Here is a 25365-nt window from a genome sequence, read left to right on the forward strand (position 1 = left end):
CGGGCTCGCGGCCATCCGCGGCCGGGCGGGGCGGGGCGCGCCTGCGCCTTGCTGCCAGGCGCTGAGGCGGCAGCGGGACCGGCGGCGGCGCTCGGGGGCCGCCGCGGGAGGAGCGCTCTCGGGGCTCGTGGGAGCCCTGTGAGCCTCGCCGCCTCACGGTGAGAGACGGGTGTGCCTGAGCCCCGTGGCGGCAGCAGGCGGCAGCAGGCAGCCGTGCCCTGCGGTCGCTGCCCGGGGCGGGCAGGTGGCACCAGCCTGGCACCACCCCGGGTCTCCTCACGCTCAGCCCCAGCAGCCTCCCGTTTCTTCAGAGGAGGGCTGCCAGAAGGCGGGCGCTGCCTGCTGTCAGGCGTTCAGGTGCTGTTACAACGGGAGAGACAAAAATGGGTGGGCTGACTGCAGACTTGGCTGTGCGCGCAGCCGGCTCTGCTGAATTGTTGGCTGTTAATTCATGAGATTGTCTCTTACCCATTTTCCAAACGACCGTTAAAATATGAGCATCGATCTCAATCCATTACCCTGTTTTAAACAAAGAATTAAAAATACTCAATCCATTACCTGTTTAAATAAAGTATTAAAAAATACCAAATGCTAGTTTAACCTGTATGATTCTAAATGTTTACCGCAGGACTGAAAAATGAGATGTTCGGGCACCATGAAGCACAGGGAGCACAGTTTCCATCATCAGCCCCAAGCTCATAAGAATATTTGTGGCAACGGTGAGTCATATCGCAACAGGCTACCTTACAAGCTACAAATAAAGTTTTAAATCAGTTTCGGACAGCAGCTCCCTGCCCCATTAGCATCGCATTACCCCGTCAGAGCACCCAGAGCTATTTAAGCACCCAGGACACAGCTCGGTCCCTGGCCGGAGGGGCTGGGTGTTACAGGTACCGCTGCACCCCGCGCTGGGGAGCGGGATCCCAACGAGGGGACCACTGCCGCCTCGCTGCGTTTCAGAAGGTGGCCTTCGGACGGGTCTTCTGCCGTCTGAAGCGAGTGTGAAACCCCCTCACGGCCGGCAGGAAGCGTGGCTCCTCGGAAAAATGTCCCGCCTGGTTTGCCAGCAGTAACTGCCCGCCGGGTCACGGCTGCAGGACCACGGCCGCCTGCCTCCCCCTCCGGCCCCGCAGCAGGCACCGGGCCGGGAGGCGGGCCTGGCCCCGCCGCCTCGTTGCTCAATTTTTCTTCCCTTTATAGGAAAAATATGCGCGGGGCCCGGGGGGGCTGCCCTGAGTCACCGGGGGCCGCCGCTGCCGCCCACGCCCAGGGGCCCGGGCCGGGGCGGGGTCTGCGCTGCCCGCCGGGGCCGGGGCCGAGCCGAGCCGAGCCGAGCCGAGCCCCGCCGAGCGGCTCGGGGCCCCGGGCGCGCCGCCATGACGGGCAGGTAAGGCCGGGGCAGCCCCCGGGGAGGCGGGCGGGGAGCGCAGGGCCGGCAGCCGGCCTGGCGGAGGGGCAGAGCCGGGCTGCCCCGGCGCGGGTCGCCCCGGCCCGGGGAAGGGCTGAGGGTGGGACGGGGCCGGAGCGGTTCTGGGCTGAGCCCCGCTGTGGCTCGGGCCCCGGCAGCCCGCTCCCGATGTGCCCCCACGCCGCCACCACACACCGAGCCGCTGCCCCCGTGCCCGTGCGCTCGGTGACCTCTTCTTTGGGCTGGCCTCGCGGATGCGTGTTCCGAGAACTCCTGAAATCGGGGGTTTGGTCCTCCTCCCGTGCTGTCTGACACTGGGGAGCTCTGTAATGTCCCCGAATTGACAGATGTGGATGAGAAAAGCAGCGGGGAAAGCGTTTGCTCGCATCTTCTGAGGGGTCGCACAAGTGCGTTAGTGTCTGCTCGCTCCTTTTCCCATCCGTAAAATAAAACCCTGATATTATGAATCAGTTTGAAAATAAGCTTGATTTTGTAAAGTGTCTTCAAAGACGTGAAGAAATAATATTAGCAGAAGTAGGATGCTTTTTTTATGGTCGTCATCACCCTGAAATCTGCTGTCATTATCGTGATTCTAAAGCATTGTCATTTGTGACCAGAAGCCCTGATACGGGGTAGTTTGTCTCTAAGTATTCACTCTCTTGTGTGAAGTCTTTATGTCTGGATTGTGCTGCTGCTTACAATTACTTGATGTATATCGTATTTGGTGGGTTGTTAAGTATGATAATGCACTGAATAGTCGTTCTGTCCCAACCAATCATTTTGACCAGTGTTATTTTTGCTGTCTGTGATGACAAATTGTTGTTGATAGGTGGTTGTACATGCTTAAAAAACTTTGTTTTTTTGCCTCCTGTCATAAGGTTCTTTTTCTCTGTCTAAATGACCACTTTTTGTTCTTCCAATGTGTCACATAGGTGTGCATTTACAAGTTCACATAAATTTATCAAAACTAGAGGAAGACTGAAGAGTCTTAAATGTTCACAGGTCATGGTACCCATGCAGCTCCTAAATAGAGACAAAAAAGGGAGGACCTGGGAAGAGTGTTGTCTGTGAAAACCCAACTTACCTAATTCCCGTACAGCTTTGGTGTGGTACTGTTTAGAATGACGTGTTCACCTCGGGTGAAATCACGCAACTACGGAGGACAGTGGGAAATGACTGCGCACAGCAATCCTCGTCTTTTCTCCTGTGCTTCTTCAAAAACTTGCCTTTTAAGTTACAAGAAGTTATTACTGTGTTCATAAGAAGCTCTGACATGAGGCTTGAGGCTGGGTGGAATGTTCCAAGGAAGCTGAGCAGGGAGGGTAGAGTGCACAGTTCTCCAAAGTAATGCAGGACTTCTGTCTCCTTTCCTTCCAATGTACTTCAGAGGGTTGTTAAAGTGAGCAGGCCTTGGCTTTGCTTTTGAAAAGTCAGTTGCATGAATGCAAGTGTTACTTAAAGTTTTCAAACACATTTATACTGGAAAGTTTGTCAATTATGAACACTTGTGAATTTCCTAGGACAGAGTGATTATCTTAGACTGGCTGTTTCTCAGCAAAACGAAACCTGCCTTTGGTTTTCAGTGTCTGGGAAACATTGGCACGGCTCAGCACCTCGCCTGACTGATGCCGTTCGGCGAGCACCATGTTCAGCAGCGGTTTCAGGGTAGGCCTGACTCCTAAGTCACGGGGAGGAGTTCAGCATGGAGAACAGGCTTCCTTGGACCAACCTGTGGGTCACTGAGCTGAGCTTTTGCTAGATGTTGTCTGATGTTTGTTATGTGGTAGTGCTCAAAATCTGTCTACAGTATGTAGACAGATCTCAAGCTTTTGAGATTGAGGGCTTCTGAGGTTCCAGAAGGAGACGAACTGCTTCACAGCTGGAGCATCTCCACAACATTGAGCAGTGGGAACCTTCCAGAGGCAGGAATACGACACAAACGTGTCTCTAGTCTTGAAACCGTTGACACACCAAAGGGGATGATTTTGTTTTTGTGATGGAAGGGGATGATTTTGTTTTGTTTTGCTCTGTAAAGCGAGGAAGACTGTAGGGAGGATGTGCAGTGCTGACACGTAATTATTTTTCGCTTCACTTTTCTTGTCAAACAGGAAAAAATAGGAACTCACTTCTAGGTACTGTGATTACCGCTGCATTATTAGCGATTAAGATAGGTGAAAAATAAATCAATTTTCATTTTTAAGTGTTCCGTCCTTTTTAGGTGCAGAGTGTGTCTTCTGAATTTAAGTAGCTACAGTAATTTGATTTACTGATTTCTAGCATTAGGGAAAAATATAGTTTCAGAAAATACAAAGACGGATGTGTACTTATATGTATTCATTGTATAAAATTATCAAAAATAAGTGACTATTTAGCAAGTGAAATCCAAATACTACGTGTATCTTATTCTGAGCTTACATTGCTAGTATGTGAGGATTTGTTTTATTAGAGAACACTGATAAGCAGATCACTGGAATTTGCAAATGCTAGAGCTGAATGCTGTGTCTTGACAGAGCAGTTTTACTTCCCTGTATCTTGATGTTAAAGGAGCTGTTACAGCCCCTAATTCCAAGAGTAGTCTGTGGTTTAAAGGGATGCTGTCAGCTTAAAAAACAGAACAGCCTCTGTTTGAACATGGCTGTTCCAACTAAGATTAAAAGATAATAGGACAAAAATAATTAGGGAAATATATATTAATTTTACTAACTTATGTATTGTTTAACTACATTTGGAAATAAACTCTGAAAGATAATGTAATATAAATATTAGATACATATGTGTAAAAATCAGTATGTTTCTAAGCAACCTTTCTATATTTTGCAGTGGTGAGTAAAATGCAATTTAGATGATTTTTGGTGCCTTTAGCACCAAATGCTACAGTACTTCTTTACAACTAAGTGCATGAAGACAGCTTGTGTACTTGATTTGGTGTGTTTGCTCCATCTCTTAATTTTTGCCTTTTTGAATATTGTTTTTTTTTTGTATGTGTCCCTCTTTCCCTTCCGTGTTTTGCCTAGTTTTCTTTGTTGGTTGTGACAGAATCATTCCTAAGAAAGAGGAGCAGTGAATGACCAGTGGGCAAAACATTGTCAAATGCCCAAAGTAGGAAATAAAACAGAATTGAAGATAATTTCATTAAGACTTTACTGCTGTGCTGTTGCGTAGGGATATAAAGGTAAAAAATGCCTGTGCTGTATTGTGTTGCCTTTGGAAATTAGTATAAAGATAATAAAAAGGCCAAGGAAAAATGTTCCCTTAGTGCATGTTTCAGGGCATAATTATTTTTGTAAGAGATCTTTGTCATCACTATGCTTGGTCTAATTGGGATCTGGATACGCCTATGTACTTCCTGCAGTCAACAAAAGAAGAACAGCTGCATTTACAGATCTGCTTATTGATTGTTCCTAATCCAGTTGAGGTAAGAAATAAGGGTATATTATTTACAATTAGCCAGTTTTTGACTAGATGCTTTTTAATTCATTAGAGAGCTGCTGCTGTGCTTGTGCTCCGTTTTATGAAGTAATTGCAAGTAAAAAGGTTTGATGGATGAGAAGGAGGCGAGAGTGTAAAGGTTGGGAGTATTAAAAAAGGTTCTTTGTGCAGGATAGAAAGTACCTGGATCAAACTAATGGATGTCTCATCTGAGTTATAAGCAGCCATTTCTACTTTTGGTTTGGAAAAAAATGTGGTTTTAATGTTACCATTTTTCCAGCTAAGTATGTTCTCTGAGACTCTCCAGATGCATTTTAACTTGTTGAAGGATCCCTAGTAGTCTGTTCTGGGGACACAGAGGTGCTTCCCTGAGGAGAACTACTTGTTAGTGCCTAAAAGGAATCTAGCTGCTTTCTGCTCTGCTTTGGCCCAAAAGTAATGTGCTGTCAGATTTTGTCATTGACCCTCTCTCTTAAAAGTGATCTGTCAAGAGGGAAAGAAAACCAAAACCATGCATTTTCACTATTTATGTGCAGGGCAGTAAGAACAGGAATAGGAGTGAGTGAGCACGTGTGTGTTTCAAGGGACGGAAGACAGGATGGTTATTGTTTTGATTCCCCCCCGCTTCACTCCCCTTGCGTTGTTTTTTGAACAAGGGACTCACAGTTGTCTGCGGAAGATTGGCTATTTGAAAACCAGTAAAATCGTTCTGTAGCAGCCCGGATGGTAAAAGCTTAGGTGTTTGAGAGGGGAGGTGAGTTTTGGCCAGATTGCTTAAGGCTGTGGGAGATAAAATGGTGCAGTGGCTTGATGTTTTACTTTATATTAAAAGTAAAAAAGGTGACTTAATATTGCATTAAGAAGTGTTTTATCACTTTAAAAGGTCAGCAAAATGACTCATGTTGGAGGATATTTTTATTCTTCCTTTCTATCTTCTGTATTTTATTTTTTACAGTTCCATTTATTCTTCTGTTCCGTAAAGTAGGAATGAATAAAGAACAAATGCAGTCTGCTGGAACCAGTAGTGGCAGATTGCTGTCAGACCTGAAACTTGCAACAACATGTAGGTTGAACTGTAGACTTTAGGTTACTGAAATGATCGTGTTCCCTGTTAGTGCCTTTTCTGGTGGATCCCAGTAAACCCTTCTGGTTTTATTTAGAGAACAGAAAGGATCTCTGCTGGTTAACGCTTACCTAATACTTATGAAATCATCACTTCTCCTTCTTTTACTTATTTTTCCTCCTACAGCTTGCCAAACTGTAGTCACAGAAGGCATTTCACTATCATGCTACAAAAATCCTCCTTTTTTGTAATTTACCAGAAAATAATTTGTTGGTGATGACTGTTGAGATGGGTTTCATGGTGATGCTGATCAGATGACACTGATTCAGCTGTGCACATTGTCCTCCATTCCTTTCCCTTTGTTCTTAAAAACTGACTTCTGTATTCTCGATTTTTTAATTCTTTTTATCCTCCCTGCTCACTGTGCCCCGAGCCCTTTGTGCTCTGTAATCCTTTATCTCCCTTGCAGGGGTGGGTGGAGAGGGGGAGCGTTAGAAAGGGCGAGCTCCTGGTTGGGGCCCTGCTCGGTTCCCTTCCCGGCAGAGAGCTCTGGAGGCTGGAATGCCAACTATGTGCCTTCTGCCTGCTTCCTGACCCTCCGCAGCACGCGGCTTCTGCAGGCTGCAGTGTGTCCGCAGAGCAGGAGCCTTTATGCTCTTGTTTCTTGGAGCATGCTTTCTCCGAGTGGAAGGAATGGCTCTGCTGCTTGCTGTGTCCTCAAGGCACTGCGAGTTGCAGTGGCCAGCAGGCAGCCACCGTAGAGCTGCCGCGGGCTGGTACTGAGCTGCGGTAAGCTAAAGTGCTCGTGGGCAACAGATCTAGTCATCGAGTTTGCTTTTCTGTATTTCTCTGTTGCTTTGATCAGAGAGTCTTGAATTAAACGGATTAATTACGAGAAGACTGAGGATTTTTTTTTTAATACAGTCTCATCTCCTGGATGATGGAATTTGTCCAGGTACGGTATGCCAGTCTAACGGAACTAATTGCTGGTGTGGACTCCTCGTGTGCTGCCTGCAGTAGGTAATTACCAGTGGAATACAGGAAAGAGGTTGTCTGGTCTTGGAGACTGTAGCAGAATGGCAGATGAAGTGTAAGAAACAATGCCTGAGCAGAAGTGTATGCATCCTGCTTTAGCTCTTCTAAAATGTAAAGGCAACTCCCCAAAGGAAGGTGACTCACTGAATATCAGTGCTGCTGGTGTTCTCTCCAGTCACCTCTCTCCATTCCCCTCCACGGTGGCATTGGGTGCCATGGCTGGCTTGAGGCTGCAGGGGCTGGCATCTTCCAAACTGTACCAACGCCGGCAGGATCGGCTAAGTGGCACAGGGTCACTCCTGAGCAGCAGGACAGATACAGCAGCTGGGAGACGTGGGTATGTCTCTGAGGTGAAGGGAATGGTGTTGATGAAGCATTTCCAAGATTTGATAGACGTTCATTTTCGGTGGTGGGTTGTTCCTTTTTTTTTGAAGTGGGAATTGTATGCACACAGCAAGAGGGGATGAATCTGTTTTTATTTCCAAGAGGCTTATGAAGGAAAGGACTTTCCTGACGGGGAAGCTTTCAGTTTTTAACAATAACAGGAAAGCAGTAATGGAGAACCTTTCCCATTTGGAAGCACTGTGCTGGACTGTTCAGATCCAGTGTCAGGGCTGGTCTTGTTGATGGTGAAGTGTTTAGGTACTGTGAGAATAAAGTATTTCTTTCACTGTTTGTGAAATGCAGTCATTTTTCAAAATGCTGATACAATTTTACTGTGCCTTGATTTTTAGGGCTCAGTAGTCTGTTTATTCTGTAGATAGCAGGCTAGTTGATTTTACTTTTTGTAAATTAGTCCAGTCTATCAGAAACTGAAGCTTCTAGTATAGCTGCTTCTCGAGCTTATTTAGAGCGCACCAGAAAAAGCTTCTTAAATCTGCCCAGACACCTACATGGCTTGGTTCAGTGGGTAATTTTCCTGTGTTTCAGACTAAAAGTGTAATTGTCTCCTCAATTTTCATTGAAGTTAACTTTGGGCAGAAATTAATTAATATTTAACGCTGAACACATTAATTCAAATGTAAGTATTTTATTGCATTTTGGGAGAATTGTGAGCTGCAGCAGAAGTATGGGATGTGAAGTCTGCGTCACTGGCAATAGCGGTGAGCATGCAGCAGAGGAGATTTTCTTCTGGCAGCCAGAAGTTCTGCATTTCAGTCTTTTCTTAGCTAGAGGTAGCCTTGATGCTTACCCGCAATAGAGCAGTTGGTTTGGCCACTCGGTTTGAACCCTGCATCCCTCAGAGTAGGAGGACAGTAAAGAAATGTCAGCCCCGTTGAGGGGAGAGGATGCTGATCAGGAAGAGTGAGAAGCACGTGAGGGAGTGGTGAGAGAAAAGAAAATAAGCATTGAAAAAGCAGCAAAGAAACAGACCTGTAACAGAAAACCAGCGAGACCTGATGATAAGAAGGACAAGGAGATGATGTAAGATGACAGCATTTTTCAGCGTGTGGTTTGCTTTCAACTGTTTGACTTTGTTGGTTTATATCCCTTCTTCACGCCCAGGACAGTAATCCAAAAGCAGTGTTGCTACTCCTTGGTGGAAATTGATGAACCCATTTGAGAATGATGTGTTTTGCCAGTGCTGGTGAACGCCCATCACAACATAGTCATTTTGGTTCCTTTGAGATCATGGAAGTGGAGGAGGGACATACAGAATGCGTGTGTGAGAAGTTGTTTATCAGGTACACGGTGCGGGTGAAGCGGTACATGCCTGATAATAAACGGGTGGTTCTGGTGTGCCAGAGGCAGAACCTGTTCAAAACATGCACGCTTCTTGGTTGTTGCTGCTTCCCTGGGCTGGGGGAAGGCTCTGCTAGGTGCGTGTCTGTTGAAGTAATCAGTCAGGGGTTGCTGGAACTGAGTGTTGCACTACATCGAGGGGGGCTACTAAGTACTTGTGGCATAGGATTTTTTCCGTGTGAATACCGACAGATTTCCATTGCTGCTGCGGGTCTCAGAGGTCTGCCTGCTGGTGGTTTCCCCTGCAGGCCACCTGTATGGACACTGAGGTCTGTTCTCAGCTCAAGTGTGTGAAGCAGCGGAATCGTTTTGCTTTTAAAATCTGTCTTCTACAAATAGCAAATTGTTGTAGCTGGTAGGTCAAGGAGTGAGTGATGAGAAGCTATAAAGATTTTTCTCCGTATTGTGACTGTAAGTTGCATTTGTATGTTTTTCTTAATTATCCTTTGGTAGTAAATAATATGAAAAAATGTTTATTTCATGGGGAGGTTGGGGCTGTGTAGTCAAGAAGATGTGCTGAAAGGCAGAAGGAGAAATTCTGAAAATGTTAAACTATGCTCGGGTTATCAAATGTACAACATCACACATTTAATACATGAGAATGCGTTTTTTTTTTTTTCTCCAATATTTTAGGACAGGTTTAATAAAATCATTTTATATTTTAATAAAAATACTTTGAGTTTTGAAAATCACATAACGTATTAATAATAACCGTAAAGAAGTTGAGCTAGTTTGAAAAATGTATCCAGGGAAATATCAACTACAGTGAAGAGATTTTGAAAGAGTGATAAGTGTAGCTAAAGGCTATTTTTCAGCAGTTCGTGACCTGATACACTTCCTCTTACTTCTTATTTTTATTGGTCATTATCTGTGAAATGAATCATAGCCTGGTATTGTCCCAGTAAATACTTTTTTTTTTTTTTCCTTTGGTCTTTGTCACCATTAAGGACTTAAAGCCCCAAATGCTCAACCATGCCAGGGGGACGGGAAGGAGCCTGGAGTGCTCCAGTTTTTCTCTCAGCTACGGGCTCTCTGACACAGACACGTGGTGTTTCTTGGTGTTGTGGTTTAACCTGGCCAAAAAGGGTAAAATGCTTGTGGGTTGAGATAAAGACAGTTTAATGGGACAGAAAAAGAAGGGAAGATAATACTTATAATAACGACGATGAAAGAATACACAGAAGAAGTGATGCACAGTGCAGCTGCTCAGCACCCGCTGACTGCTGCCCGGCTCCCCCGGCGTTATGGCCTAGCACAAGTACTTTTTTTCAGCTTCTCACCGGCGCTGCATCCCTGGGGACAAATGTGTGAAAAAGAAGGTAACATTATAGAAGCTGGAGCATTTTAACCAGCTGTCTTGGTGGTTAAGTCCAACTTTTTTTACTGAAGTAATACAGGCCCAGTTCCCAGAATCTAGAAGAGAATGTGGTGTAAGAACATGACGTTTGACAGACAAAAGATGTCTGAAACTATTTGTGGAAAATAAATCCATATTGACTTCAGTGATCTAAGAAGGTAGAATGCTTTCAAATCTTTCTACAGTAACTGTAGCAGCGGCACAGAATAGGTCTCCTAATAAACTTCCACTTCATGCAAAGGATGATTTTTCTTTTGGAACTTGCCAGCAATGCTGATACTTTACAACTAATATTTCTGAGAAGTCAAAGCGTGAGAAGCCCTCTCCTAATTATTATGGTAACCAACTGGTTCCTATAAAGTAGGCATTTTAACAAAGACAATTAGTTAAAGGTAAGGCGTGTAATGATTAGAGATTGGAAGGCGTACTGTTGAGCGCTGGTACTTTGTTGGGTTTACACCGGACAGGAGAGCCTCAGGATGCTGAGCTGGCCATGTTCTTAAAAGCCTTTCCTGTCTTTGTGTCACCCGCTTATTGTTAAAACAGAAGAGGATTTTATATTTCGCTGTGTTGCAAAAAATTGGTGAGCAAATAGAATGCAAGAAGCTTTGCACAGTGGCGACTGTCTTTTGTGGGAAGGACTCATATCTAAGTGTCTTAAGATTGTCACAGGAATTCAATCTTCTGTGTTCATGCTTGGAATCACCACCACAAGGAAATTTTTGGTGTTGCTCCTCCCCTCCCCATGCTACTGTCACAAGTGTTTTTGCAGCAGTGTGGTAAACTGGATCAAAGAAGTGCTCTGAATTAGAACTGTCCTCCCTCCCCCTTCCAGCCTTGGTTAGTTTTAACCTTGATCTAGTTGAAGAAATGCTTGCTCTGTCGCAAGGGAGAGGGCACACAGGGGTGTGTGATTGAGGGAAATTGTTAAACTATGGCATATGTGAGGGTGGAACTTTAAATAGATGCAAAGTCATGCACTTATGGCAGTGCCAAAGTTGCAAATTTTAGCTTGACAATGATAAAACATCTTAAAAACAGATGCAAAGCTGTAACTGAAGAGACAGCGGAGAGGTAAAGCTCAAGCTCTGATTGTCAAAGATCCACAGCTGCTGGTTTGTATCACAGGAGATATTGCTGGGGAGATCATGTACCGCTGTACGTGTCCTGCGCAGCTCTCACAACAAATTTCAACCGCCTTGTAATTGAGGCAGAGAACTGTGTTGTTTTGTTTTGTTTTGTTGTTTTGTTTTGTTTACGGGCTCTTCATTTTATTTTTATTTTTTACCAGATTAGTAGTTTCTCTGATGCATAAGAGTTGCAGTCGTTAGCGCATTTGCACAGTGGCAATTCTTGGGCAGCACTGGCTGTGTCACAGTCACCTTCCTTCGGCCGTTAAGGGAATCTTGTCTGCAGCAACCAAGTTCTTCTAGTGCAAACATTTTCATTTTGTTTTAATGATTTCCATTTCCAGCTCTTCGAAGTTTTTGTTTTATACTAGATTGCAAAATCTCTAGTGATTTTTTTTTTTAGCTGCACATCACATTCCACAGCTCGGAGTTGGACGTTTTGCATCACTGCGCATCAGCACAGTGGGGAATAGACTCGCGGGACTCTTGATGCTTCTGCAAGTGAGTGAGGGGAATGAATTTTTGAGAGTTAGAATAAATTACAACTCTGGATTTAAGGTCTAAGAGAGGACAGTGAGAACAGAACAACAGCACATTTGATTTTCACTTGGAATTTAATTTTCCAATAGATTTTATATTTTTTAAAAGTTAGGGTTTACTGTGAGACTCACTGAGACAGTTTTTTGCTCAGTTTTCTCCCATAACCCAGAGTAAGTTTTTCACTGGTGTAAATGTGAAGTTGTCTTAATTATGGCTTTTGGCTAGCTCAAGTCTTGGAATCCAGGCATCAAAATCTTCAAGAGAGAAGCCGTATTTGTTGGGAAGCTTGTATTTTCAAGTACTGTTGCATACTTGGTGCATGATTTAACTGGAAGAGTGGGAATTGAAAGTAAGCTGATTAGATCAGAGGCACGATCTCTCAGCTTTGGTGCAAGCACTGGTATTTTTGTGTTGACCTAATCTTTTGCTACTCTGGCAGGATAAAATGTTTCTTTAACCCATAGTCTGTAGTTTATAAAGTTACAGGATTTCCTGCTGGTCCGTAATTCCGGAGCGTGTCCGTTTTTTAAAGCTCCTTCCTATTGCAATAAGGAAACAAGTTCTAACTGGTTTCTTATAAATCGGTTCTCCATGCGTGAAATGATGGCCCTCTCCCTTGCTCCTTGGAGCCCGGGGAGCTGCGGTGGCAGGGGGAAGGTGTGCCCCACTGCCTGCCCCGCTGCCTGCCCCGCTGCCTGCTCGTCCCAGTTGCACTCAGAGCCCAAAGCGCAGGCATACGAAGTGCAGCGTGTGTTTGTAGGGATGCCTCTGACCAGAGGAAAGAGAATCTGCTGCAACTGGAACGTGGTTTTTGAATTACCGCTCTCTGTAAAGAGATGTGGAAAGTAGAACATCGGGTTGTAGAATAGCTCTAACAAAGGAAATGCAGCTTTTTACTACAGTAACAGTTATCACATCTTGAACAATGATGGTTCTGACCTCTAAGTATGCAAAAATAAACAATTTAAGTAGCTTTGTGTATGAAAATAAATTCTATGATTCTATGATTAAAATAAAGGAAAATAAAAAACTTTTAAACCAAGCCATCCCTTATTATATATATATATATTGTATATTGTGGTTCAGGAAAACTACTGCAAAATATTTCTGAGATCTTTGATGTGCTGAAAATTATTTATTCCCTTGCCTATAAAACTGCTGTCTTTCCAATGGTTAAAAGAAGGATTCTATCGAAACAAGCAACTGAGAGTCTTTCCTTATCATAGTTTTTTCCATCCTGTTTTGGACACGAGATACAGGATTTTAAAACTATGTTCTCTTACTATATAGAGAACTTAGATTACCATGGTGGCAAACATAAAAATCTCTTTGGAAAATGTTAGGTTCGTTCCACGTTTTAGGGGAGAAAGATGAAACAGTCTTTTGCATGACTTGGAAGTGTGGCGCTTGTTTTGTTTTGTTTTGTTTTTAGCCTTGCTTTCTGAGGAAATAAAGCTGATGTTACTGATACTTGCCAAGCGAGTCGGGGGGGTGACTTTCTTCCAGACATCTTTAATCCTTTGACAGTTTTAACTAATTTGTCAGGAAGACAGAGACATTGTATGTAATTATTTTTTAGTGAATCTTGTATGTAAAATGTATCTTGCGTACATAAGCTGCTTGGTAGAGGGGAAAGACCCTGTGAATTCCCACAGTGAAGGGGAGGCTGTGGTGGGAGCTCGATGCTTACTACACATTAGAAAATCTGAGAAGTGTGCATCCTGAGACCAGAAATCCTGAGAAGTCAGGATTTATTGGGTTTGCTGCTCTCAGAACTACTGGTTTATTTTAAATCGTGGATATTTGGTGTGAGGATGACATAATGGGGTGAAAGACTGGTGAAGCAGCCAAAAGTGTGCAATAGATATATCTGCTACATGAGTTCATTTAGCCACAAGGGCCACCCTGTGTGAGTTGCAAGAACATTATTCCTAACTGATGTCAGTGCTGAATTGACTTACTCATTGTTATTTTTTTGTGTAAAAGGGAGTTTAAAGCAATGGAAATGTTGTGTTTCTAGATGTTGGGGAAACTTGGATGGTATAAGTATACTCGTGGTTAGCTTGTGGCATTGCTCATGTTCTTACTCTTGTCTTTATTCCAGTAATATGTCTGATGCTCTTGCAAATGCAGTATGTGAACGCTGCCAGACTCGATTTGATCCTGCCGAGAGGATTGTGAACAGCAATGGGGAGCTCTATCATGAAAACTGCTTTGTCTGTGCTCAGTGCTTTCGTCAGTTCCCAGATGGACTTTTTTACGAGGTGAGGTCGTAGACTGTGTGTAAGAATAGGGAAGTATCATCAATAAAGGCAAGGAATTAGGTGAAAATTGTGGCAGAAATAGGAATTCTCATCTTTCCTGCATGTTTAATTTCTTAGCCCTAAACCTATGTTAATATTTTTTGAGGGATTTCCAACTTAGTTTCTTTTTTTTTTTTTTTTCCTTAAATACTCCTTCTGTTCATCAGTAATGACAAAAACTTTGTTTGCTCTCTGGGTAAGAGACATATCGAAAAGAAAACCCAAAATATTTCTTAATATTTCATTAGACTTAAGTGATTTTTTGTGTTTATTTCCAGATATTTTTTACCAAACTTTTCCATTTAAAAACAAAGTTTAAATATTTTTGCAGAATCTGTGCAAGTATATATTTTGAATTATACATTATTTTAAACGTGCTGCATTCTTAATTTGCTGTGGGTACATCTCATGCAGAGTACTTCCAAATACGTGATTTAAAGAAAAAAAAAAAAGACAAGTCTAGGAAAAGGGCTTGGGACACCTCAAGATTTTTGTTGTTTCATAAGAGCATTGCTATTGATTTAACTGTTTGCTAAATGAATTCACTAAAAGGCTGAAACCGTATCTGGATGTTGCTTTAAGAAAATCCTTGGGAGTTTAAAAACAGGTGAGAAGGGAGACTAGAACTCTAAAATGTGACTTACCTTGACCGATTCATCATTTCAATGGAAAATCATGCTGAACTATTCAAACTGAACATGGTTCAGTTATTCATGAGGACTACTTCTCTCTTTTGTTTACAGTTTGAAGGCCGGAAGTACTGCGAGCATGACTTTCAGATGCTGTTTGCTCCTTGCTGTGGGGAATGTGGTAAGGTGTCCAAATACAGATCTGTGTAGCCTCATCCAGCTATGGATTTACTACAGCTAACCTCAAGGCTAGGGGCAAGTGGCCCTTCTTTTAGCAGTGTCTCCCTTGCAGCATATGCATCCTTGTCAACACCACAGAGTAACAGCTACAGGGTTGTGCAAACCTTCCATCTCTGAGTGCTGTCCAGCCCTGGGCTGGGATTGCTGGAGTCATTTTAAGGAGCAGAAACTCTGGAGAGAAACAAAACATCATCAGCAGTGATTTGGGGCATCCTGGCTGTGGGAAGAATTATTTTTTCTGAAATTAGAATGTTGCAGTTCTTGTGGATTTAAAAGGGGAGAATTATGAAGGGCAGTACATTTTTGATAAAACTGTTTTCTGCCTGCATCTCAAGGTGTTGCTTTTCTTTTGTAGGTGAGTTCATCATTGGGCGTGTTATCAAGGCAATGAACAATAACTGGCACCCAGAATGTTTCCGTTGTGAACTCTGTGATGTAGCACTTGCTGACCTGGGTTTTGTGAAGAATGCTGGCAGGTAAGATAGAGCAGGAGCTCTGGAAGTTGTGTCACTATGTTATCAATACAGTAGGGAGATGTGGAGAGTGGTCGGTTGACTGTATACTGGGAGGTAAAGCTTGGAAAGGTAGAGGAGAAGCTATAAGGAGTAGCCTGTTAGAAGATGGGAAATGGAATGAAGAATAGTGTTCTTCATTCAATGAAATGCGTAGAAAGCAGAAATTCAAATTTTAGTAGTCAGTGGATAGGCTCTGGAAAAGAAAGGGATTATAGGCAAAAGGCCAGGTAGCAAGTGAGAAAAAGGGATTATGTGATGCTGGGTAGGCTATTTGTCAACTAAGCTGCAGAGCAGCAAATCAAGGCATAGCAAAAGTCCAAGAGAATAACATGAGGATTACATCAAAGCATATTCAGCATAAGATTCCACTGGTCTTCAGAAACCATTCATTTTACATATACAGAAACATAAAAATGGGTCCTAAGGTTGATTAATGCGTTTAATTTAGAGGTAAGAAACTAAAAACATAGAAAGAAGCTTGTACAAAAACAAATCATAAGAAAACAAAACTCTCTAGCAGATAGCACCCAGTGTTGCACAGTTCACAGTTAATTTCTGGCTGTCATATGTCTTGAACAGAGCTTACTAGTTTCCTGGAGTTTATATTTTCACTAGCTGAATGGTGGGGAAGTAAAGGTTCTGTATTTGTATCCTGTGCAGTGGGAAGCCGTCTCAGTCGCTTTTCTGTCCAATCCTGCATGCAACTTCTGTGCCTTAATTTTTAGAGCTGGGCGTAATAGATTTTCTTTTGACACTTTAGCTTGTTAGAATTTGTGCTGTTGTCGTAGCACCTAGGAGAGTTCCTGGGTGTTTTTAGGAAAGCAGCTAGGATTGAAACAATTCAAGAAAGAAAAAGTAGGTTTGATTTCATAATTTATGGACCAAACCTAAAATGGTAAGTAGCTCGTTCCTAAAAGCATAGAAGAGGGATGTGTGTGCCTAGGTATGTGTTTGTCCAAAATATAATTCACCTATCGTCATTTCCACTAACATTTATCACTATAGCATAGAAGCTTTCTGCTAGTAAATACTATCGGAAACTCTTGGGTCCTTTTTCCACTTTCTCATTGTGCCTGGTCTTGCCTGGTGTGTTTGTCATTCCCAGACATATTCCACTGGATGCAGTTTATATCAGTGAGGGTAGTTAAGGTAATCCCTACTTCATCTGCAGTGAATAAATAGTCTTGCTAGATAAATTGCAGAAATTAAATAAATGTAAAACATCTCAAAGGTAAGGATCTCCTTTGGGCAAGTGGGACTTCAGTACACTGGAGGTATTTAAGAGGCATGTGGATGTGGCGCTAAGGGGCATGCTTTTGTGGTGAGAGTTGGTAGGTCAGGTTGGTGGTTGGACTTGATCTCGAAGGTCTTTTCCTACCTGAACAATTCTATTGTTTTTTCCTGTATTTGCTTTTCTTCACCTTCACCATTTTTTAAGACAGAAGTTCACAGTACGTAGTAAAGATGAATGCTGTGTTCCTAAACTGCCCTCTTCCATTCTTCAGTTTGAGTGTTATCAAGACAGCTGATGTTTTGCATGGAACTACGTAAGAGATAAGGTGTAGTGGATGTTGTCTGGCCTTTGTCTGAAGCCATGGGGCCATGGCAGAGGGTAGATAGAAGTAGTAGTGTGAAGCTTAGAGCTCATCTCCAACTCTGAATGCTGGGAAGCAGTTAAAAAATTGTGAGTACTATCTGAATTCCAGTCCTGGTTGGGAGCGTTGCAGTATTTTGCTATTTTTCTTGCTATGACTTAGCATCAGTTTTCTGTCTGTGATGTATAAACACTTTGAATTTGCAACTTGAACAAAATGTGCAAGCACGCTCTCTCTTCAGGCAGATCTACTTCAGGAATGGGTCTCTACTGCTGGTACAATTCCAAAGTAGGCTGTATGCATTGTGCATAGGAAGAGTCCTTGCTGAATGCTTTGGGAATTAAGTCCTTTTGAAAAAAGAAGCTGTCCATTTAACAGCCTCTTTGTTCCCTTCCTTATTCCTAAGTGTTCAGCCATGAGTTTCGCATCTTGGAAATCAGTAGGACTGTACTTGTGTTTGCAGTTTCACTAAGACAGGAGCATGTGATCTCAGTTGTCAGAGGGGTTCTTACTAATTCTAGTTCCATTAAAATGATGGAACTTCCCTCCTCAGGAGTGAGTTTCACTTTGGGTAGACTGTCATGCTGCATATCTGCACTCTCTGCTGATTTTGGTGGAACAGAGTGTTCTCATGTTGAAGCAGTGGTAAAAGTCACAGTTCAGATTTAGCACTTAGCGAGCTTTCATTTGTCTTACCCTCATACGTTTGATGCAATATTACAGTCTTTTTACCACAAAACAGGTTGCACAAAGCATCACGGAATTTCTCAGCTACAAAAAAGTACATGACTGGGTCAAAGGCACCATTCAGACTCGTGAGGCAGGAAGTGATACGGTTACTGAGTGCTAGAATGCGCTGTGTTTCACAGGAAGTTTTGGTCCCGTTGTAATGGAGAATATAAATGTAGCGGTTGACATGATAAGGTACAAAGCAGATCATAAAGATCATTAGGACCATGATGATCATTTTGATTGCTTTTTCCTTCAGGTGTGTCTCAACTCTGTTCCCACTCTTCAGGCTTCTGATGATTAGTAAGTAGCAGGTCACTGTGGTAACAAATGGGAAGGTGAATGCAACTGCTAAGGACACAAGAGCATGACGTGATGCCTTTTCTCTGTAGAGCTGCAGGCAGATGGTTGTGTTGTTCATCTCTGCTGTCTGCACGCTGAGCAGCAGAGGTGCCATTGCAACACCAACTATGACCCATAGAAAGGCACATGCCACATGGGCATAAAGGGACCTGCGAAGCTTGATGGACTTCACAGGATGCACAATGGCTAGGAAACGGTCAACGCTGATGCACATGAGGAAGTAGATACTGGCATACATGTTGAGGTAAAAAAGGAAGCCAGTGAGTCTGCACGGGATCTCACCAAATGGCCAATGATTACCAGAAAAATGGTACACCAGGCGGGTGGGAAGCACCAGCACAAACGACAGGTCTGCCACAGCAAGATGCATCAGGAAAACGTTGGCAGGTGTGCCAGACTTCTGGTCCCGGATGAAAAGCCAAAGAGCCAGGGCGTTGCCAACAAAAGCCAAGATGAAGTCTAGGAAGTAGAAAGTGGCAAAAAGTATGTTCTCAAGGTGTGTCTCTTTGCCACATTGCTCTGAAGCTTCCAAAGAGAAGTTTGATTGATTTGAGCAGTTGAAAAGCAGGCTTGAGGGATCTGCTGGGCCATTCATTTTTCACCACAGTTTTGAAGTACAAAAGAAAAACCTGAAAGAATTGAGACAATATATTACAAAAAAGCCTGGTTCGGGGGGGAGGGGGTGGGAGGAGGAGGGGAGAGGGAGAACACAACACAACAAAACACATGGAAAGCAGTGATGTCTCACGTTTCCTGATACAGATATTTTATAGGTCATGTCAGTTTGAGTTTAATCATTTATATAAAAATTCTGAATACCTCCTGCTCAGCTGGGATTCCAGCCCATTAATTCCTGTTGAAGAAGCCACCATAAAGAGCTAGCTAGTTGTTTATGAGCTTGTCACCAACCTGTGCTGAGATCAGGTGAGTAATAGTCACATGCTTATGTGTCTGGTTAATGGAAAAGTGGAAGTGGGTTCTGCATGTCTAGCTAGAAAGTACTTGCTTTGTTTAATTTGAAAGACTGATATAGGACTGAAGAGATCCTAATGAATCAGCTTTTCTGAACACACACCTGTTGTAAGGTGACCTACAACAGTCTTGTTCATAAAAGGAGTAGAAGACAGGTCAGGTATTGCTATTAAAAAAAAAAAAAGAAAAGGAAAAGCAAGTTTCCTGAAAATCTTTGATGATTATTATTTTAGTCTGATGTCCTGTATTTGTGGCAAGCACATAGAGTACCGATATAAAGGGAAACTTTTTGGGTGGGTAGCAGCATCTCATTTGAACAGCAAAAAGCACTACATTGATTCAGAAAAGATTACTTGTAATGCCCATGCTGCCGGTTACTGTCAAAGTGCCATCCTTCCCTTACAGCTTTCTTCTTCTCCCAGCATAACTTTCTCTCTTTCTCCCTCAAAAGGCTGAGCTCCACTATAGCTTATCCAGGAGCTTTTCCAAGTTGGAGCATGGTAAAACTCAGCTTAGCTTTGCCAGTCTCCCTGGTGTCTGCAGGGTCCTGAACAGCATCAACAAAAGGCAATTAGATTTTTCTGAGCACCTACCCAGGGCTTTTTATACATTTCTTGTCTGTCGGTGTAGGTGGTAGGGCAATGCAGGCAGTCTGACTTCCCAGCACTGCCTGTTTCTTGGATTCCTCAGAGGTGTTGCAGTATCCACAGCAATACCTCCATTGTGCTCACTGTTGCATGTTGTACTGATTGACCATTGCTCCATAATACTCAATTCATATGCAAAGGATAAGCAGCTAAGGAAGCTGAAAAAAACTGAGGCAATGTTGTGCTCCAGCTTCTTCTTTCTGTGTACTTTTTTAGCGGTCATCAAGGCAGTGGCAAATACAACTGTATTTGAAAAGCATTATTAAAAACACTGCAGTAATGAAAGCTAAAGACAGGAAGAATTTTCATTGGCTTGAGTATCTGCTTTGCCTAGGGAAACAATGAAATGTCTGTTGTTTCTTTGACACCTTTGTCACCCATGAAAATGTCTTTTCTTTAAGATCGGCCTGCTCCATTTTCCTCTGCTGAGACTGACATTTGAAGATGGTGGCTGACATTATTACCTAGAATATGTAGTCTTGGGCAAAAGCTGTGCTATGTGCTGAAATCTTACAGCATTAGACAGCTGATCCAAGGTATTAGACAGTGCATCCAACTTGCCAGTACAATTTACAATTAGAATATTGGTGGCTGATTGAGAAACTGAAATGGGTGATTTAGAACAGCCCAGTACATTGGAAAAAGTAATTCCTGTCTTTTGTTTGGCTGCTGTCACTTTCAGGTGGGCAGAAAACTACAGTAGCTAGAAATGAATATGCTGGACCACTTTGCTTAGTTCAGAGTTAAAGAAACAAAAGTCAACAGAAGGGAGAATAAAGAAAATTTAGAAAATGAAATTTCTTCACATGGCCACAGAGGGGCCTTCTTACTCCAGGCACTGCCTAGCTGCACTGTATGTTTATGGCACAGAAAAGACTAGGTTCGACTCTCTGGGTTATTACTGCCTACTGCCGGCTGCGTTCTAGTTCGTAGTCCTAGAGAAGGCAACCACTTACTAGCTTGGAATCACTAGAAGTGCACATGCAAAGATGACTTTTTTCCAAGGGACATTTCATTTTATAAAAATATGTGACATCTTCTACTATGCAGTTCCTGCTACTTCCATGTACAAAAAAGAGAACTCACTGTTGCTGTTTTCTGTGTGAATTTCGTGGGGTTGCAGAGGAGCCCGCAAGTTTTGTTTTTAGTGTTTGTTTGTCCTTATAAAGGAAAACCTGCAAGTATTTTTTGAACACAAGAGTTTGTGGTTTCTATGTGTTACTAAAGTTGTATGCTCAAATATTTGTCCTGTCTGGATGGAATTAGTTTAAATATGTATTTTTATATTGCATAGCAAAGAAGTATGCCTTTTTACTGGCTGTTAATCTACAGTGGTACCTATCTTCTTTCCTTATTTTTTTTTTATGTGTAAACAATGTAATGAAGTGGTCTTTGTATATACATACACACTTGCCAGTGATGAGGTGGTCTGATGGTTAAGTGTTACTCTTTATAGGGTTGTGACACCATTGAAAAAGCAGGAAATGTTGGACTAGACCAGCTGAAATGGCTGAAGCGAGGGGAACTGACAGGGATGTCGCTCGCCTTGATGACAGTCATTTAAATCAGTTCAGGAAACAAAGCAGTAATCCCTGTTCACAAGGTAGATGCTAGGGGTTTAGCAGCCTGACACACCAAACGGGTTCTTACTTGAGCTTATTTCCTGAGGAAGATCTTTGGAATTCAGATTCAGCTGACTGTCAGTGCAAGCCGTGGAATAGCCAAGGCATTAAGTCAAGGGTTTTTCCTCGGTGATGTCAGTGTTGACTCTGCCATTGATTTCTATCTGGACATGTTTTCACTGCAAAATACTGTGGGGTGGAGGAGAAAGGAGAAGGTTAGACTATCTAGAAGCCCAGTGTGCCAGTGGCAAGAAGGGGGAGTCTTAGGGCAGATGACAAAATTTAAATAGATTCTGTCTCCTGCAAATGAGTGCCTTCACATGAGAGCTGCTGTTACCTTATTTACTTTTTAGATGAAGGTGAAGGAAGATATTTTTCATTGCCTGTTTGAAACTGTAGAAAAGAGAAGTGGGTCTCTTTCTGATTTTGTGTAGGTTTTGAGTTAGAAAGGAGTTTATATCACGTTTTTTATTTTCTTTACATTTCTGTTTGTTGACATGGAAAATTATGATGTAACGCTTGACTAGGACAGAAAAAAAGTTTTGCTAGTGCTAATTTGCTAATGTTTTGCGAGAATTAATTGTTGAGCTTATATTTAGAATTGTGTAGTTTTCAACAGCAAGCTGCAACTTTACAAAAATAATTACAAAAATGACAACTACAAATATACAAAAAAAAGTTTTTGTATATTTGTAGTTGCAGACTGTAGAAAGTCCTTTACTGTTATTTAAAGCTGCACTTTTGTTTTGCTTGTTTCTATCCTATCAATTTAAATAACTGTGTTTACTTTTTAGGCTTTTTCTTTCTTTTTGGCTTGTTATGCCTACAAAAAAGCACACTCTTAAGTCCTAGAAAACCTGTTGTACTCGTCTGTATGAATGCTGACAGCGAACTAGCAACTTTCCCAAATGGCCTAGAATGTGTAGTTTGTGCTAAGGCACATAGCATAGTGCAAGAGGCTTTGACTCCACAGACAGAACACTTCTTTAGGAGTCTGGCTCATTGTCTGCTTGCACCCTTGGTGTTGTGTGAATATGAAGTGATTTACGTATTGCTGAACAGAGCACTATTCTGGAGTAAGCCATTATCCCAGGCCTCCCAGGACTGAGCTGTGAGAGGAATGTCACTTCTCATTTGAAATGCAAGCACACTGACCATATTTTATGTGCCTCTTTCTCTTTGGCTCAGAAATAAGCAAGAAAAAATCCACAAGGCTGTCAGGATAGGTACAACATGGCTACCTTTTCAACAGATGCTCAACCTATCATTAATGCAACAATTAATAAACAGAAAAAAATAATTAGCTTATCATATGTTATTTCCCTGGCTAATTTGGAGATTTTGTTACAGTGTCCACTGCAGGTAAGTGTGAAGTATATGCTGAGGTTTGTGGTGGATTTCAGAAATTACTGTTCTCATGCTCAGCTAGAGCAGTTTCTGGTTTGGGAATATGCCAGTTTGTGGTGTTGTATGCTTATGGTTGTAGTGTTTTGTCAAATGGGAGTGTCTCCTGTCTTTCAGTGAAAGTACTTTTCGTTAGAAATAGTCCAGTTCTGACTGATATTATTCTCCTGAAAGCCGCTCTCTGCTGAGCCTCCCACCCTTCAGCTGAAATATTAGTTCCTTATAAGCATCAAAGCAGTGTCAGAGTGTGCAGGGCACACCACGTAACTGTCAGTTTTCCAGGCACAAATGGATGGACATGAAATACAGAAATTTGAAAAGTTTTATGTTTTGGAGCAGTGATGTAAAGAAGAGTGAGGATAATGAAGTTATTCTTTGAACTTGAAAAGATGCTGCCTGTTCTTAGTTTCAAACATTTCAATTTCATTCATCAGGCTCTCCATGTGTGTCTTTCCACCTCGCTCACACCAGCTAAAACTAATGCCACTAGGAAAGTTCCTTCATTATTCTGCTAACAGAAGTTTGTCTCTTACCTCTTTACAGTGCAGTCCTATGGGTGGAGTATAGGGTCCTTCTGGGGAAAATCTCAGGGAACTCCTGATGGCAGCAAACCAAAAAGAAGCAGCAGCGGTGAAACTAGGAGACGATCCAAAAAGAGCACACAGTTGCAGAGTTGCTGAGGGTGGAGAAGGGAGCCCCTCTATATAGTGTCCTTCTAGCTCTGATAGTGCATTATCAGCTCAGTCACACAACAGAGCAGGGGAGAGGACACCCCTGCACTGAAGAGCAGTCTTCTTCCCAGCTGAGCCCTTGGCATGGGGTTTGCTGCTGCTGTTACAGATATGAATATACTGTATGAATATTCCAGTGTTCATGGTGCTACTGTGGTAGCTACAATGGCTACTACTGAACTCCCAGCCTTTAACACAGACTTCTTGGAGTCCCCTGATTATTTTAGGAGGGTGGAGAGAAGCATTGTTTGGGGGAAGTCGGGTATTAATAGACACAACAGGACATTTCAGAATGGGATAATTCCATAATGGTGGGAGTGCGGAGAGGGAGAGGGGCGGCTGCTATGGTAACAGCTCAGCCTGTCCAACACTTCCCTTTGCTTGCAATAGAGGAGGGTCTATGGGGCGGCTGAGAGGGTTTGTGAATGAGGAGGGGTTGATAATGGTTTATCAGTGCAAATGGGTGAAGGCACCTTATTCAGCTGAATGAGAGGGGGCTCTTTCAGGACACTTGCTTCAGGGTCCCTATGTCCTGCCCCATATAATTACTCTCCATTTGACAGTGCCGAATAAAATTGATGCCTTTATGCTGAGATGAGCACAGCTGCATGTTTCCTTATAATGGGATGCTGTCTGCTTTTTCTGGACTCCGTCTGGGCAGACAGTAGTTCCAGCCCTGGAGAGAAACTCTTGCTGACAGGAGGGCTCAGATTTGGAGAGAATAATAATGATACTTAGCACTAAGACAGGCGCCTGCCAGCTGAGGGTCATAAATGTTTGACGTCTCACAACAACATCTGTGTTGTATCCGTATCCCCATTTTACAGATCTAAGGGTAAGTGATTCATCATACCAGAATTTTGGAAGGGGCCCTGCAGTGAACCCACCATCTCAGCCATAAATCCACCCTTTCTGTTTGAACTTTTCCTTTTGTCTGTGTCTGTTGAGAATGACCTGTAAATCTCAGAGTTTCTCATAGTGATATTGTGAAAGGAATTAAACAGGATTCTCTGTTTTGCGATTGTGAAACCAGCAGAACTCATTCCTCTCTCATTTTTGTTTTACCATAAATTCTTCCCAGCCTGCAGCATTGCTGCTAGAGCAGTAGGCAAATAAACTGAACAGTTTCTTCTCTGAGCTTCTAAGCAATTGAGATAAAACTGGTGGATTCCTTCAGCCTTTACCAAAGTCCCTTTTATGCCTTTCCCCAAGTTTTGCTACTGCAAATTTGGCTTATCTGCCTGTTCAGGGCTGTACTTATAATATGTTTTAGAACAAGAGATAGAAACAGTTACGTTTGCCATGTAAAACAGCATAGTTCTTTTTTTTAATTTATTTATTAAAACTTAGGACTAAAAGGAAGTTGTAGACAGAGGAGCTAGGATTCAATAGCTTCTTGTTTGTCCTAGCTGTTGAAGACTAAGGAATCCAGCCATGGTAAAGGCATTCGAGCAATGTGCTGTGGTTTAATAGTTTTTAATTATCATTCCTCAACTTTCCCCCCTCCCCTTCCCCCAGTCCTGTAATGCCTCTGATATGTCTGGATGCCATAGGTATTAACAGAGAGAGGGTGTTGCCACCTTTCCTTGTCCACCTCTCAGAAAGGATTGGATCTAGAAGAGCTGGAAGGACTACCTGGAAGACTGTCAGGTGATGGTAGCTGTGGAACATCTATAGTATGGTATATAAATCAGAGACTGTTGGAGGAGTGTTCTGAGGAAATATTGCTTGGAGACTGTTCTATCTGCATATTATTTTCTGTGCGACTGGTGTGACAGACAGGATACTAAACTAAATGATGTTCAGTTTTACCTCAGAAGATATTTCTCCGATTACATAAAGTACATCTTACAGCATGCAGTATACGTTTTTTTAGTAGAAAGAATTTCCTGATGTTTTCTTTCTTTGTT

The 25365-nt window shown here is 42.7% G+C and overlaps 2 protein-coding genes across 6 annotated transcripts in view; one reads left to right on the top strand and one right to left on the bottom strand.

Annotated features, from left to right (window-relative positions):
• The first annotated feature begins 57 nt into the window (after window positions 1-57).
• The window catches only part of LIMS2 (LIM zinc finger domain containing 2), a 33366-nt gene continuing 8058 nt past the window's right edge, over window positions 58-25365 (top strand). The window contains exons 1-5 of one of the 4 annotated variants that reach the window (XM_083849413.1): window positions 58-357; window positions 629-719; window positions 13810-13969; window positions 14752-14818; window positions 15233-15353. In XM_083849413.1, the coding sequence (XP_083705539.1) occupies window positions 13814-13969; window positions 14752-14818; window positions 15233-15353 (344 nt within the window). In that variant the 5' untranslated portion in view covers window positions 58-357; window positions 629-719; window positions 13810-13813. Of the gene's footprint in view, window positions 358-628; window positions 720-1252; window positions 1388-4761; window positions 4824-8443; window positions 8621-13809; window positions 13970-14751; window positions 14819-15232; window positions 15354-25365 lie in introns of those variants that run through there. The other 3 variants (XM_083849412.1, XM_083849414.1, XM_083849411.1) reach the window with 3 other exon arrangements.
• On the bottom strand, window positions 15360-25365 carry GPR17 (G protein-coupled receptor 17). Of its 2 annotated transcripts, none has more exons than XM_083849416.1 (2): window positions 23258-25365; window positions 15360-18708 (listed from the first exon to the last, which is right to left on the bottom strand). In XM_083849416.1, exon 2 carries the CDS (start codon window positions 18672-18674, stop codon window positions 17640-17642), a length of 1035 nt encoding a protein of 344 aa, XP_083705542.1. In that variant the 5' UTR covers window positions 18675-18708; window positions 23258-25365; the 3' UTR covers window positions 15360-17639. The 2 variants fall into 2 exon arrangements, with proteins under 2 accessions (XP_083705542.1, XP_083705541.1); XM_083849415.1 differs by having other exon boundaries at window positions 15360-21509.

This window comes from Anser anser, assembly GCF_964211835.1.
Source record: "Anser anser genome assembly, chromosome: 9".
NCBI classification, from domain to species: Eukaryota; Metazoa; Chordata; class Aves; order Anseriformes; family Anatidae; genus Anser; species Anser anser.

Excerpts from the sequence above, each read along its gene's own strand:
- GPR17 (XM_083849416.1), bottom strand. The coding sequence starts at position 18,674 with ATGAATGGCCCAGCAGATCCCTCAAGCCTGCTTTTCAACTGCTCAAAT.